This window comes from Panicum hallii, chromosome 3, assembly GCF_002211085.1.
Source record: "Panicum hallii strain FIL2 chromosome 3, PHallii_v3.1, whole genome shotgun sequence".
Classification (NCBI taxonomy): Eukaryota; Viridiplantae; Streptophyta; class Magnoliopsida; order Poales; family Poaceae; genus Panicum; species Panicum hallii.
In genome coordinates, this window is record NC_038044.1 from 3,554,358 (window position 1) to 3,569,922 (window position 15,565).

General features: G+C 42.8%; 2 protein-coding genes and 1 pseudogene across 2 annotated transcripts; 1 reads left to right on the top strand and 2 right to left on the bottom strand.

Annotated features, from left to right (window-relative positions):
• Positions 1-508: 508 nt before the first annotated feature.
• Positions 509-2,307, bottom strand: LOC112884507. The gene is made up of 2 exons (XM_025949915.1): positions 1,389-2,307; positions 509-1,289 (listed from the first exon to the last, which is right to left on the bottom strand). Exons 1-2 carry the CDS (start codon positions 2,049-2,051, stop codon positions 771-773), a joined length of 1,182 nt encoding a protein of 393 aa, XP_025805700.1. The 5' UTR covers positions 2,052-2,307; the 3' UTR covers positions 509-770.
• Position 2,308: 1 nt separating this feature from the next.
• Positions 2,309-8,543, bottom strand: LOC112887923 (annotated as a pseudogene).
• A 3,550-nt stretch (positions 8,544-12,093) lies between these two features.
• On the top strand, positions 12,094-13,514 carry LOC112884513 (nuclear transcription factor Y subunit gamma-like). The gene is made up of 3 exons (XM_025949921.1): positions 12,094-12,494; positions 12,770-12,830; positions 13,176-13,514. Exons 1-3 carry the CDS (start codon positions 12,094-12,096, stop codon positions 13,497-13,499), a joined length of 786 nt encoding a protein of 261 aa, XP_025805706.1. The 3' UTR covers positions 13,500-13,514.
• The last annotated feature ends 2,051 nt before the right edge of the window (positions 13,515-15,565 follow it).

Genomic DNA, 15,565 nt, shown 5'->3' on the forward strand with positions numbered 1-15,565 from the left:
AATTCAAGAAAGATTAGTCAGCTTTGAATTTTTTTCTATTTTGAAAAGTAGCTTAGATACACGGAGAAGATAAAATAGAATGGTACAATTGCATAAATTGAGACTAATTTGCGAGATAAATGTATTGAGCCTAATTAGACTATGATTTGGCAATATTGTGCTATAATAAACATATGCTAATCATGGGCTAATTATCATCAATAGGTTTGTCTCGACAATTAGCCACAACTTATGCAATTAGTCTTTATTTAGTCCATCAAATCGGTGTCGAAAGAGAGGATTAAAGTTTAGTCCATAATATTCAAACGGGACCTTAATATCCGCCTCTCATGGCCTACACGGGAATGAATGATGATTGATGAGGTTGCTGCTACTCGATGGAAAAACAAAGTATTATATTTTGAAAATCACCAAGTGAACAAGCAAATCACCAAGTGCAGTATAATAGATCACTATATATAACTGGTATCAGTATTGCAGGGATGAGTAATGGAATTCCTGTTAAATTCATCAGAACCCTCACAGCATTATCGATCCGGTCAACGTGTGAAATAAATAACTGAAAATCGTCGGAAGAATCAGCAACATGGGAAAGCAATTTGAAGTGCCTCCACGGCGTTGAGAGCAGCCATGGCGTTGTCGAATCCCTCCTGCGTCGCCATGGTCACGAACCCCAACCCTCGCGATCGCCCCTTCTAGCTTGTCGAACGCGACCCTTGCGCCGGCCGGCCACCTTCCCGTGCTTGCTGAACATCTCTCGCAGCCCGGAGTTATCCACCTTCGGGGACAGATCCCCGCCGGGAGCTGCCGCTGCTGGTCGCCGGACCTCCCCGCCGGATCGGAGATATCTGGGGATCGGGTAGGAACCACATGCACCTCGCGTCGTGCCATCCGGGCGGCAGCGTCTCCACCAGCGTCGCCGCGCCGTCGTGGAAGCTGTACCTGTACACCCTGCATGGCTCCTCCGTCTGCCCGCCTGAGTCGTTGTCCATGACGAAGTAGGCGGTGCCGCCGCTCACCTCGCCGCCGAACCGCGCGGCTTCCACGGCGAAGCTGCCCGGGAAACCCAGGAACAGGACGTCGTCACCGAGCATGCTCGTGCCATCGTCCCTCCTCGTCCACTCCACCAGCGGCTCCTCGCCTCCTTCCCGTTCCAGAGCGTGCAGCGACACCGACAGATCGCAGGCCAGCCGACCGCCGCCGCAGGCCTCTTGAAGAACGCTGGCCAGCAGGAGCTCGCCACCACCGCGAGACTCCAGGAGGTAGCTGCACCGGCGTATCTTGCCGGGCTAATCCGGCAGCGCTGCGTGCATTGTCGTAGTTATTCGATAATGGAGGCCAGTACTAGTGTACCGATCCACGGTCTGCCAGAGGATGTAGCAGTTTGCCAGGTCCGAGCAGACGACGTCGCCGTGGTTGTAGACGGCGGCGCAGCAGCGGTCGGTTCCGAGATCACGTGATACACCCATCCATGGCTCGTGATCGGGGCAATCCTTCTCGGGGCACAGAATGGCGCCCTCGAAATCTTCGCGAACAAAACCATAATCAGCTCTGCGGCCTGGTGGATGCGGCGTGAAGTCGTACACGAGGATGGTGCCGTCGCCGGAGACGACGCGGTGGGTGCGATCTGGCATCCTGCGTCGCGGCGTGCACCTGAGGGGGGAAGGCAGGTGGGCGGCGGTCAGAGGGTTGACGAGGCAGGGCTCGTTGTTGCCGCCGACCAACCACGCCGCCGTGCCGTCGGCGCACGCGACCCTCCTGTCCCGGATGCAGATGCCCGGCGCGCGGCAGCTCGTCCTGGAGAAGACGCAGCGGCAGCGCTGGTCCGCTAGGTCGGCGCTTGCGACGTGGGCGTCGGACGGCGCCAGGAGCCACGGCAGGAAGTTCTTCGGCGCACCATCGACGACGACCGTCTCGCGCCACGGCCGGCAGACGGCGTGGAAGCGGACGAAGTCGACCGTGGCGTGGAGACGGCCAGAGATGTCGCGGAGAAGGTCCGGCGGGAGCTCCGACCACTGGGATTCGCCGGCGTGCGTCGTCGTTGCGAGCATGATGGGATCCGGTGGCGGTCGATAGATTGGTTTCTGAGAAAAAAATCTATTTGACAATAATAGTATAGTTGAGGCTTATAAGTGTGTCCATCCCGTACACGTCAAGACAAACGTGACGTGGTACTCCTGATTTCTACAGTCAGGTGAACTCCCTTAAAAAAAACACTCAGGTGAACTGTTAATTAGTTTGCATTGCACTTGCGTATAGGAGCAGTTGAGGAGTTCTGCGCATGCATTCCTTGACTGACATGTTCTTCTTCTTCCTTTTTGAAAAAACGGTAGGAGCACTACCATATCATATAAGGAGGAGAAGTCCAAGTCTTACATAAGAGAAGGTTTGCAAGAGTCCTGTGCATTACATAATCTAACAATTATTCAACTAAAGATCTGACCCCAAAACTTGGACATGACACCATTGGTGTCGAATACACTGAAGGGTTTAAATTATTATCAGAGCTGTCCTACAAGAATGCAGTAAAGACAGTAGCTTATGCTTAAATGATTATTGGTTAGCTTTTCCATATATAGTCTCTTCGCTGCATTCTTTGCCGTACATGAAGTAATAGCCGCCTACAAAAAGTTATTATCTTCGGTCATTAGATTTATAGTAGTAGCATTGTGGAACAAATTAAATTTGCGTAAAAAAATATATTGTTGAACAAACTGGATAAATTAAATAATCAACGAGAACCAAGTACTGAAGGTAAACACTGCAGTCTAGGAAATATATTATGAGCAACAGTTGGTGGCAGCGTGGGTATGTGCAAACCCACCATCTAGGTTCCCAGTGCTCTCTAATTTAAATTTGCATTGATTGCATGCTTTCTTCTTAATACAAAGAATGAAAGAAGCTTACATCTACCTGGTGTTCTTGTTTTTTCCCCCTCGAAACTAGCTTGGGGTTATAGAGGAAGAAAATTTATACACAAAACATTATCCTGACATACAATTTATAGAGTATTACAGATGCAAAATTGTTATCTAAGAGTTTATTCATGCTTCGGAAAGAGAGTCAAGTCTTAGATAACATTTTTAAACAAAGGTAAATAGCAGGCCTTTTGAATTTCTCTAATGGAGAATTTGATTAGAAAACAATCGGAACTGAAATGAAAAAAATACTGGTGAAATGGAGTTGGTACAGGGATAAACTTATTTGAGAAACTCATAGCATTCGCGAGCAGAGAAATTGTTTATGGGGATCAGAGAGATGCATATGTACCATGAAAAACGTGAGGACGAGACTGGACCGGCTTGACAGCGGCTATATGCACCTTGGGAATGTGGGAGATCTTAGTCCATTCAGGGCTGTCCTTCACTCTAATCTGTATCTCCAACTCTGGACAGCAGCCCATGACATGGAGCCACTGCAGGGAGGAGGGCAGGTCTGGAAGTGATCGGAGTTTCCCAGCCCCTGATAGCAACAAGAAGTTGAGTGCTCTCAGGTCTCGCATACGTGGCGGCAGAGACTCCAAGGAGCTGGCACTTAACACCTTCAGTGACTGGAGTTCTTTGCGGTTCTGAAGAAGCCATTGCTCTGGCAAGCTCTCCATCTGTGGCCCACCTCCAATTACCAATCCTTTGGTGTGGCACAGACTACTGAGAGGTTCGATGTTCAATACGGAAGGGACATCAACTTCAAGGTAGTCGATGTCCAAGGAACTGACAGGCACCACCAAATTCTCCTCTTCTATAACATCATCATCGTTCTCATCAGCAGCAGCAGCATCACCATCATTATCAGATTCATGAAGGGCTGCGAGATTACTGCAGGAACTAATCTTTAGTGAAATGAGGGATCGAAGGGAACCGAGTCCACCAAATGAAGAGAGATTCTCACACCCAATTATCTCCAAGAACTTTAATGACTTGAGACTCTTGCACACATCAGCTGACGGCAGGGATCGCAGGCCTGGGCAGTTTTCTAGTTGCAGCTCAGAAAGGTTAGCGAGACCATGTAGAGACTTCATCAGCAAATGCCCTAGATCAGCAGACTGCTTGATTATAAGATTTTTAAGAGATGGCGACAGGATCATGCCTTTAATTTCACTTGTTGCCCTCAGCTTTGGACAATTTATGATATTGAGCTCTCTAAGGTCACTCATTTCACCAAACAGGGGTGCAGACTCCAGTTCTTTACAGTCGCTGATGCATAAGGAACGGATAGTTCTGATGTAGTGTATCTGCAACAGAAGACTTTCTTCAAGTAAGGTCAATCTTTCGCATTCTTCAACATGGACAAACTGCAATTTAGATGGCCTGGTTTCAATGCTTGCACCATGTAGGTTGCCTATCCTTGGGAATTTGGTCAGCCCAACCTTACTTATTTCCATGTGAACCAAGCTGGGTGGTAGGATGGGTAACTGCTTCAGTTCTTTGCAGAGTCTTACTATTAGTGTGTCAAGATGTGGAGGAAGGTATGAACCAATACAACTAATGTTGGACAGCTGAGATGATTGACCAATCTGTTGGAGGCTAGGAAGGCACTCTAACCAAAGTTTCTTAAGGCATTCTAATTCTCCAAGTGAAGGCAACTGTTCCCAATAGATACATCTCGCTAACTCAAGTGACACCAAGTTCTTGACACGGAGGTTTTCAATCCAAATAGGAAGTCTTGTGCCACAATAACCAGAAATTTTCAAGTTTCTAATGTTAGCATGTGGCTCAAGGTGATCAAGAATCAAGTCGTCTTTCCCATTTTCCGCATTAGCACGTGCTGCCCACATGAGAGATAGAGAGTCGAGATATTGTTTTTCACTTAGCTTGGCATTATCAGCTTCTTCAAGACTTTCAACATTCTCAAGGCCGAAAACTTGCAGTTCACGGAGAGTCCTCAAGTTCTTGATAGCACTTATTTTGTTACCTTTATTTCCTTGTACACAGTAGTTGTGCAGCTCCTGAAGAGAAGTGAGTCTTCCAATTGGAAACTCGCCAATTCTGCCTGCACCATAATTTACATATCGCAGATGACCAATGTTCCCGAAATACATCACTTGTCTCGGTTCTTCCCTCGAGTCATTTAAACAATCAACTAGCAGTAAGTGATAAAGTTTAACAAGGCCACGCATTCCTTCGAGTGATATCCTATGCAGATAGACATAACGAAGGTGCTTTAAACCAGCAAGTTTAGGCAGATGAAATGTGTTCTCCATATTTGATCGCAGGAGACGTAAAGATTTTGATTTTTCTATAGAATACTCAACCGCACGTAACATATCCTTATCAATCAAACCTGGACCATCAATAATAATAGTGCGCAGATTCTTAAAACGTGTGATTTTCTTGATCTCTTCAGTAGACAATTTGTCAATGCAAGCAATACGCAAGTGTCGAATTGTATCATCCTCAGTCTTCAACATGCTAGGATCAATTATTGTTGTGCATTCGCCAGCAGATACATATTTTGCTAGTTCATGCATCAGGTCATGCATTGTGTAATATTCTTCTTTTCTCTGACTATATTGAACTACCTTCAATTTCATTTCAAAGAACGACTTTCTAGTTAACTCAGCCAAGATCTGTTCCCCAATATCCTCAATCCTTCTCGGTTTGTTTCCATCTTGTGAGATCAATCCTGAGCCCATCCACATGAGCACTAAATCTTTCTTTTTAAATTCATAGTCCTGTGGAAATATACTGCAATATCGAAAGCAAATTTGAACTTCTGCTGGTAGGCAGTAATAGCTTAATCTGAGAGTTTCCATAACCTCATCTTCACTTCCTTTAAAATGTTCCAGACCATCTTGTAAGAAACTATTCCAGCACTGAAAACTCATATTACACTGCAAATATCCGCTGACAACCTTAGTTACCAAGGGACATCCTCCCAGTTGCTTTGCAAGTTCTTTACCTATGAACTTTAAATCTACAAAATCTTGTGGATTCCTACCAGAATAGACATGATGATTGAATAGTTTAAGATTTTCATCTTCCTGCAGTCCTTCTAATTCCAGGTATTCTATTTCAACCCCCATAGCATTAGCAGCCATATCTGCTACTGATTTCATTCTGGTTGTTACTAAAATTTTGCTCCCACTCTCTGCTTTCCTCAGGGAAGCAAATATACTTTCCCATTCCTTTTTTTGCTTATCTTCCCAAACATCATCCAAAATAAGGAAAAATTTACAGACCTGAGTTCCTGCTTGAGTTGCTGCTGAAGCGCCTCTAAACCATCTGCACAAGGTTTTACCCCTGTGACAGATTCCAGGATTTTACTTGTCACTGAAGTTGCACTGAATCTAGTCGATACACGGACCCATATAACCTTGAAATTCTTTACAACCACCTCCTCTTCACATACATATTGAGCCAATGTAGTCTTACCCATTCCACCATGACCAACTACTGACAGAATAGGAACATGGTGAGTACTCCTCACAATTTCAGAAGCTTCCACTGGTGTCCTGGTCAGCCATCGAACTATTGTTTGTCTCTCCTCTTCTCGTCCAACAAAGTAAGGTTCAGTCAATGTTGAACCAGTGTCATAGTCGTTGTTCATCAAATTCAGCTGCTTCTGACTACCAGAAGGGATGTCCTTCAATTGTTGTGTGACTGTGAGAATAGCCACAATTTCGGTAGCTGCCTTTTCTAGTCCCTCCAAAGCTTTCCTCAGCCTCTTGAGTATACCACGGTGAGTAAATTCCTTCAAAGTCTTATCCATAACATCAACATGCTTAACAGATTTGACAAACTTATGCTTCAGTTTAGCAGAAGAGGAGCCCCAGTCACTGACCTTATGATCCTTCGCCTTCTCTCTAAGTTCGTAGTAGTTAAGCTCATCTATCACATCCTCTGCCTCTTCAACTGCGTCTCTGAACTGCCACAACCACACATCAAGGGCGGAACTTTGTTTCTTGATGCATTCAGGGTCGACGACATCGAACACAACCTGGACCTTCTTCATCGACTTCAGTACCCTGCCCTTGACATCTTCCAAGCCTTCAGCCTTGCAGTAATCAGTCAGGCAGGTGAAAGCTTTGCTGATCCAGAAGGAGATGGTTGCATTTGCCACCGAGGTCCCTGCCAACTTCCCGGCGAACAAGATTGCAGCACCAGCAGCCATAGAGTTTGTGTGTATGTGAGGGGAGATTTCTAAGGAGAGATCTGCTTGTGCTGAACTAACAACACGGAGGTAGGAATCAACCTCATAGTTTGATGAGGAAATTGTTACAGACACTCTGGTATCATATACAGATAGAATCTCCACCTATTTGCCTACTTGGCTGGCTTCATGGTAGTAGCTTCTCACTGTGACTCCCATGAACCGGGGCCCAAAATTCAGTATCAGATACATGCCACAGGGTGCACTGTCTGGGTACTTGGAGCAACAATACATGTTCAGTCTGCAACTTTCTTAATGGTTAGTTGTGATGATGGTGACTGAACTAGATGCAGTATGTTCGCAGAAACTTCAGAGTTGACTTTTCTGAAAGAAAAATCAGAGTTAAGCATCAATCCAGACCAGATGTAGACAGGACAGCCCCCATTGCATTTACAGTAGCTATTTGTAGTACTCTATTGCTGAATCATCAGACTTCAGAACGCAAATTTGTATGCGTAGGGCTGGAACTTTGACTTTTCTCAAATGGAAAATTTCCCTATGAATAGAAACTTGTGTTGAAATTTGCTTTGCAAACTTCTTGTATGACAGATGGTGCTCACAGTTTTTTCCTGACACCATACCTTTGTCCGAAACTTCACTGGAGGTTGCACACCTACACCTAGATAAGAATACAAAAGACTGTTCAAAACCAACGTGGCAACGCTTCTAGAGGGAAAGGAGTTCATTCATCTAAGATAACCTTTGCTCTCCTGACATGTTGGCCGTCAGAAGTGTGATGGTTAGTGCTAGCTTGCAGCAATGTAGTTTGTAATCTGCAAAGTTTCTACTTATTTGTCAATTAAAAGTACAGATCTGAGTTATGAATGCCCACACAATGCACCTAGCTTTTACAAAGCATGTGTTCTACTGCTGTGCATTGGGCAACCTGCTACTGGTGATATCCTCAATAAAACTATTTAATCTGGCTAAATAAATATTACTATCTGGTAAAATCCAACAAATCTCGTTGATGCTGCTGCCATCTGTACTAAGATTGGCATGCCTCATCGATGGAGAAATGGAACCGTTCCCAAACCAAAACAGAAAAGAAGATAAAAGATGGAGTAATGGAGGCGTATTACCATTTCCGCTGCAATGAACGACGCCATGCTCCGCCGCCGCCGCCTTGCCGGGGCTCCTCGCCGCAGCGGTGGACGTGGAACCGTGGGAGCCTGGGAGGTGTTCGGCCTCTCGAGGGAGTTCAGGGAGGCAGGGACCGACAAGGGATCGATCTGGGATTAGGTCACTCTCGGATTCGCCAAAATGGCAGCTCAGTCCTGGACCTTTGAATGACGTTGCCTTGTCGTTGTTGTGTTGTGCCACTCTAGGACGCTTTTACGTCAAATTCGTGTCCCCGCTCCTCGCCGTCGTTCTGACCAGCTTTCAGGCGCAGCTCGTGCAGGGACACCGACAGGCCGCTGCTCGGCCTGTCGTCGCCGGTTCCGCTGCAGGTCTCCTGGAGAACGCTGGCCAGCAGCTGCCCGCCGGTGAGACTCCCAGAGGTACTACACCGGCGTACCTTGCCGGGCTCGGCCGGCAGCGCTGCTCGCACTTCCCAGGTCCGGGGTGTTTTTTTTTTCGGAGGGCTCAGTTATATAAAAAGAATCCTGTCATTTATTAAATAAAATCTAATTACAAAACTAATTGCAGAATTTGTAGTCTAATTCGCGGGACGAATCTAATAATATATATTAATCCATAATTAGCAGACGGTTATTGTAACATCACTATTGCAAATTATGGATTAATTAATCTTATTAAATTCCTCTCGTGAATTAGCATCTATCTGTGCAAAAAGTTTTGTAAATATATTTTATTTAATACTTCTAAATGATAAAATTCACTTTAACATGACGGGGATAAAATTTAGCACTTTAAGACCAAAATAGGACCTAACTAGCAATATAGTATTGACCGATTGGCTCCAAGTCCGGCCGGAGGACGTGACAATTTGCCAAGTTGACGCAGACGATGTGGCCGTGGTAATAGGCGGCGGCGCACCAGCGGCAAGTGTTGAGATCTGATGATACACGCCGCCATTAATTTTTCATGCCATGGGAGCATGAAGTATGCCCGGAATCGAGGGCAAGAATAATCTTCATCCGACAGTTTCAGATCGAAATCGTACCATTAGGACAGCTAGCCGTAACCGGAGACGATGCGGTGGCGGTGATCCCAGTCATTCGTCCCTCAAGCGTTGGCCAAAAAAGGTAGCCGGTCCGCGGTCAGAGGGTTGACGAGGCAGATCTCCTTGTGGCCGCTAACTACTATATATTATACGGTATGTTTAATTAGCCTAGGGATCAATGCATTCGGCCAAAAGATTGACGTTGCCTAAGATGATATTAATTTGGGAAAAGAATTTTTTTTGTCAAGGCCCAATAGGTTCATGATAAGTGAAATACTCCCTAGGTCTTGCTAAGACACCTATGTGGTCTACTAGGCATAGGAAAAAATAGGATGGGCTCAATCTGGTTCATGCTTCATTTGTTGACAAAATATAGTATAGCATGCATGAATGTGAAAAAATTAAAGAAAAGATATGGCCTATTAACTTGTGGAAACTAAAGGACCGCATTGTTGACATGTCATGACGGACTACCTTAAAAAGGGGTGATGATCTCATGCAAGAACTCTATATAAGGTGACCCAGCAACTGGTGTTAGGACTTATCAGTCCATCCTCTCCCTCTTTGTCTTTCTTTACTTCGGCAAATCATTCCTAACACCCTTCCATCATGGATAGACATAGGTGCGATTAGTTACAATCAGACACCGAATCGACAATTTCAAGTTGCTGGTAACTTTTGTCAACCATAAGAAGAGGTAATAAGTTTGTTGATCCCTTTTACACTATTTGATTATTTCTATTTTCTAGCTTGTTTGACCATAATTTATTTTTTCGTCAGAACATAATGAATGAGGTAAATCTTTGTGGGGATGGTGTTGGAATGAGGTTTGGTTCCATCCACTAAGATATTGAATCTGGTGTGCATGGTTTAAAGAATTGCAAGTGCTTTCTATGGATTCATTTTGGATGCACTTGCAATTTTGTGGAGAAGTGGTATGCGTGTTATCCTTATAATCGAAAAAATTGGTCCCTTCTACAACTTCTATTTCAATTCATCTTTCATAAGGAGCCAGAGTGCAACCAAACGATGAAGTCCTTTATTATCTTATGAAGAATCAGAAGGTACAATTCAACCAACAAGCAGCAACTACCTTCTGACTCCTCTCATTAATTGGATTCTATACAGGCCATGTATGTCTCAAATGGAAACTATGTATCTATTACACGTGGATTCATCATGCCGTGCATCAAAGGGACATTTCTATGCCATCTTAGTCATGAAGATGATTTTTAATATTTATATTTTGCAAGGAAGCATGCACTTTACCTTTTACTTTAATAACTTTTAGAAACATATCATTACTTGTAGGTTTGAATCAAAGTTGTATATATACTTTCAACTTTAATTTTAGGGAGTACAAAAGATGATAATGTGTCTCCAATTCACAAAGTAAAGGCTGTCATCATGGAAGTTATGGATGCTTTTTTTTGCATGTCCTGCATGACATACTCTCCTTGGCATACATATCTAAAATAAGAAGAAAAGGAATTACATCATCACTACAATAACCATGAATCAACAACATAAAGCAGAAGATGCATGTGAAATGCATGCATGACCTAGTAGGAGATAAAAAAATTAATTGGAAAACACATATTTACACTACAAGTTGGCATCTATTGGTGCCAAATATACCTTTAGACCTCCAATAATACAAAAAGATAAAGCGAATGGCATAAAAGTATACTTTTATACCACAAACAAAGATCCACTATGGTAGTGCCAATCAAGAAAAAGGTAACATTTTAAAATGTACCTTTACACCTCAAATGATTGGAAAGGATAAAGCAAATGACACAAAAGTATACTATAGCTTTACACCACAAATTGACATTCATGAGTACTAGTGCCAATCATTAAAAAGGTAACCTTTTATAAAGTATATTTACATCACCAATGACTAGAAAAGTTAAAGCAAATGATATAAAAATACACCACAAACGGACATCCAATGTAGTAGTGCCAGTTAAGGAAAAGGTAATCTCCTTTACACCTTAAATGACCGAAAAAGATAAAGAAAATGATAAAAAAAGTACACATCCGCACCACAAACTGACATCCATGGGTAATAGTGCCAAATAAAAAAGATAACTTTTGGGAGTTTCTAAAGCTCCCGCGAAACTTGATTTCCCCTCAAATCATGCATTCAAACCGCTAGTAACATATTCCTCACCCACTATATCATCATAGTTGTCATACATAAGTACACAAGTAATATCCAGAAGAACCAAAAAGTTGTTGGATACTCCTTTATCAAAGCAACCATCAACATATAAACATAAGAAGATGGTAAACGACAAATAGATTATAGCTATAGGATATAAAGCAAAGGCGCATGGATATCGTTAAAGCATTGATAAATGGTGGAACGGAATAGCAAAAACAATAAGAAATCAATCAACACGTAACAACCTTTCCATTTTCAAGTTTTTTTTCAACAAAGGGTGACCCCCTGGTTTCCTATAAAAACCATTGTAGTTGGTGCCCATCCTCATCAATCACCAATAGTGCCTTCAGAGTATTAGTATTTAGTGCTTCCATATATCTAATCAGCTAAGGCACATCATATGCCCTATTTTTATTATCAAAGGTAGTTTTTATATGGGTTTGTTTCTAGGTATCTTATATGTTGAAGCTTGAGATATTATCGTGCGTTTTTTAAAATTTATCTATTTTTCTTAAAAATGGAGTTTAAGGAGTAAGTTGTTGGTTCGATTGATAGTTTGTTTTTGTATTACAGTATCAAGAATAAGTAATAACTATATGATTGTTTCATTATCTAGGTGCATCAATTAAGGTCAAAGAAGAAAGAAATGAATCACCTTGTTAACATCTGTACATCAACAAGGACTCCAATATCATTCTCTGAGCAACAAATGGTAGAGGAGTTTTGGAGGAAGAAACAACATGAAATTGAAGCTATTAAGGACTTCGGTGAGCGCACAATCCCCATGACCCATCTTAGAAAGGTTATCTGTGCTGAGAAGGGTAAAATGATGATGACATTCGACACGCCATCCTTCTTGACAAAGGCATGTGAGATCTTTGTACAGGAACTTTCCTTCCGTGCTTGGATGCGTGCGAAATCCCATCAACGTAGCATCATACTAGACTCTGATATTGCTGAGTCCATTTTGTCCATCGATTCCTATGATTTTCTAAATGATGTTCTACACACACATCACGAGGAGCGCTACTCTACTTCTCATCCAAGGTCACTAAAAAGTCCTTCCACATCAAGTTTACAAACCAACCATCAACATCCAGCCAACCTCATTTTGATCAATACTCAACAAAACAATTTATTCCTCAATCAACTGATCATTCTCCTACTGTTCACATTCCTCCTCATTTGGCAGCAACAAATATTTATCAGATGCCTATACCTGTGCTGCTTCCACCACAAGAACACCTCTTGACGGCAACAACCACAGTCACACCAACATCCATTATGAGTGAAATGATACCACCTGTGACCTGCACCACTAGGGGGCTAGAGTTCTTTGGCAACAACATTGTTGCTACTTTTGGTGCAATGACTTCTTTACAGGTACCTCCAGAAGCACTAGCCAATATCCAAAATAACAACAACATGAGCACAGTTACTAATACATGTTTTGTCAGTAATCCTAACACTAGTAATGTTAATGCTCAAGATGGAGGTGTAACATTACATTATCCTTGTGCTCATCAAATTTCTTTCCAATTATCATCCCCTTCACCATTGACTAATAGTGGTGCCCATATTTCTACTGGTATTGCTGAGTTGAAGCATAGAAGACAGGATTTCGCACATATCAAAAATACCTCACATGTTTACGGAGTAAATGGTGCCACTAATACCATTGATCAAAAATCTAATATCAGTGTCGATGATGGTCAAAAATAAGATCAGGGAGAAGAAAGTGATATTAGCAATCATCAAAATATTGTGCATGGAAAATTAGATGCAGAAGTAATTGCTACCACTAATATGAGCAAGGGAAAAAACAACAATATCAATTGGGATGAAATTGACATGGCTGATGATTCCTTGTTGGCAAGATTTTGGGAGGACATCATGATGGATGAAGACCTAGCACATGCATCTGCTGCTACCTCCACCAATGATCTTGTTCTACTTCCTTTTGATATTTTGCAACATGATGGATTTGGTCATGAACTGAATCTTCTTGATGACATCGTCTCCATTGCGAGTACCGGAGAAAGGCATAGCTAGATGGATTGAGAGATGGAGAAGGAAACAACAATATTTATATAATGACGACTGTCTTCTCTCTATAGATGTGTGAAAAGAACATATTTATGACAATGAAGATAATATGTATATCTAGTATTGTTTGAAATAAATACAAATAAGCATATAATTTTTCTCTATTGTATACAATCATTTCTCTATATACGCCAACAAAATATTATTTTTCTTTTGCTTATTGGTTGTGGGATGTTGTAGTGGGGCCAACTACGGAACCACCTACTCATGAAACACGTTCCAGCACGGAAACATCCGCATGGCCATGGCAAGATGACAGGCCCATTGTAAGTTGAGCTCGTAAAGATACTTGGCACAGATTGAAGCCAATGAGTACACCTGACCATCTATGGATGCGCGAAGCCCATCTCCAACAGCGCCAAACCATTAATAGCTATAGAAGGAACATGATGTATATGTGAGTCACAAAAATCAAATGGCTGTTGTGCACATTATTGTACCTAGTATGTAGGCAATAGAATAACTAATGATCAATAGATTCCTTATACCACGAAATAGACAATATCAACTAGATTGCATCTCCAATATCTTTTCTTAGATTCTTTATGATCATAGCTCGGTCAATTAGACAATTCCAAGCAAGACTAGACTTAAAATGTGTGACTTCCCACAAGGTATAATTGTTAGAAATAATGGGTTTGGCTCAGCTTGCCTATTAATAACTCCTTACAAATTTCAAAAGCTTATTTACACGAAGAAAATATGAAGTTCTTTATTAGTTCCACCTAGCTATTATACCTTCAATAAAAAGTTAGCTTATATGATGGTGGTGTGTATGTATCCATATAATCCTTGTATTAAAGACAATTGGTCCTTCCTAGTACAACATATGATAACGTCCAAAGTTCTTCCAAACAACATAGATTCTTCAAAACAACATCATTATTTTTTTCATCTTATGGAAAGTCATAACCTTGTAAATGAACTCATGCATTGATGCATGCCCTACCTGATAAGCACCTACGAGGCTGGCCTTTTGTGTCAGATATCAATTATTACAGCTCATAAGCAAATGCATGTAATTTGTAGTTCACTTTTTAGGAATACTATACATCATGGTAATTGTATTCAAATCACAAATTATAGGTGCTTATCATTGAAAGGATAGTGATGTCACCTAGAGGGGGTGAATAGACGCACCTATAAATTTTCACTCCAAAGCACCGGATAAGACTCACTGCTTGCCAAACCCGGTGAAAGCATCTAGGCCCCTAATTCGTGTTTTGGTAATTAATGACAACGGTTTGTGGATTAACAATTCTTTTTGAGAAAATGAGTATAGGTTGATCCACGGATGAATGAGAGTTATTTGCGAACGTGTGGATCTTTGGAGACGATGAGAAAAGTTTGGGCTCAAGGCAAAGGTATAAAATAGGGTCCTTTGAATTTTACCGGTCACAAGGTGCTTAGTGGATGATAAGTGACCGGATTTGTTAGATAGATAGCCGTTCTATCAAGAGGGGTCATGTACTCGTGCTTGACAGGTCTCTAGTGCCATTTTGCTCAAAATATCTAAGTGCATGCATAAGGGCTAACTTCGTTTTGTCGGATTTTGAAAAAGAACAAGTTTGAGAGCTGACTGCTCAAAAGCGGACGGTCCGCACCATGGGAGCGGACGGTCCGCTACCGTTTCTGATGGATAGTGGGAGTGTCTTGTGGCCGGCGGACGGTCCGGCCACCGGGGGCGGACGGTCCGGCCACCTTGGGCGGACGGTCCGCCACTCTAACTTTCTTGATTCCAGAAGAAGGTGTTCTCTGGTCTGTCTTGTGGCCCGGTCCGCGGACGGTCCGCCTTTGGGGGGCGGACGGTCCGCTGGACTCGCGATATGTTGAACCAGAATCCTTGCAGTCTCTGTCTGTTTTTCTAGAATGAACGGCGGACGGTCCGCTCTTTGCGCGCGGACGGTCCGCTGGCTGATTTAAGGACTGTTCCAGAGACTGCCATGTCTCTGGAGTGGTGGAACTCCTAACCGCGGACGGTCCGCTGGTTATACGGCGGACGGTCCGCCAGG

Coding starts and splice junctions, on each gene's coding strand:
- LOC112884507 (XM_025949915.1), bottom strand. CDS start 2,051: ATGCTCGCAACGACGACGCACGCCGGCGAATCCCAGTGGTCGGAGCTC. Junction 1,290..1,388: donor ACGTCGTCTGCTCGGACCTG/GCAAACTGCTAC, acceptor CTGCCGGATTAG/CCCGGCAAGATACGCCGGTG.
- LOC112884513 (XM_025949921.1), top strand. CDS start 12,094: ATGAATCACCTTGTTAACATCTGTACATCAACAAGGACTCCAATATCA. Junction 12,495..12,769: donor TACTCTACTTCTCATCCAAG/GTCACTAAAAAG, acceptor CTGCACCACTAG/GGGGCTAGAGTTCTTTGGCA. Junction 12,831..13,175: donor GTGCAATGACTTCTTTACAG/GTACCTCCAGAA, acceptor AAATAAGATCAG/GGAGAAGAAAGTGATATTAG.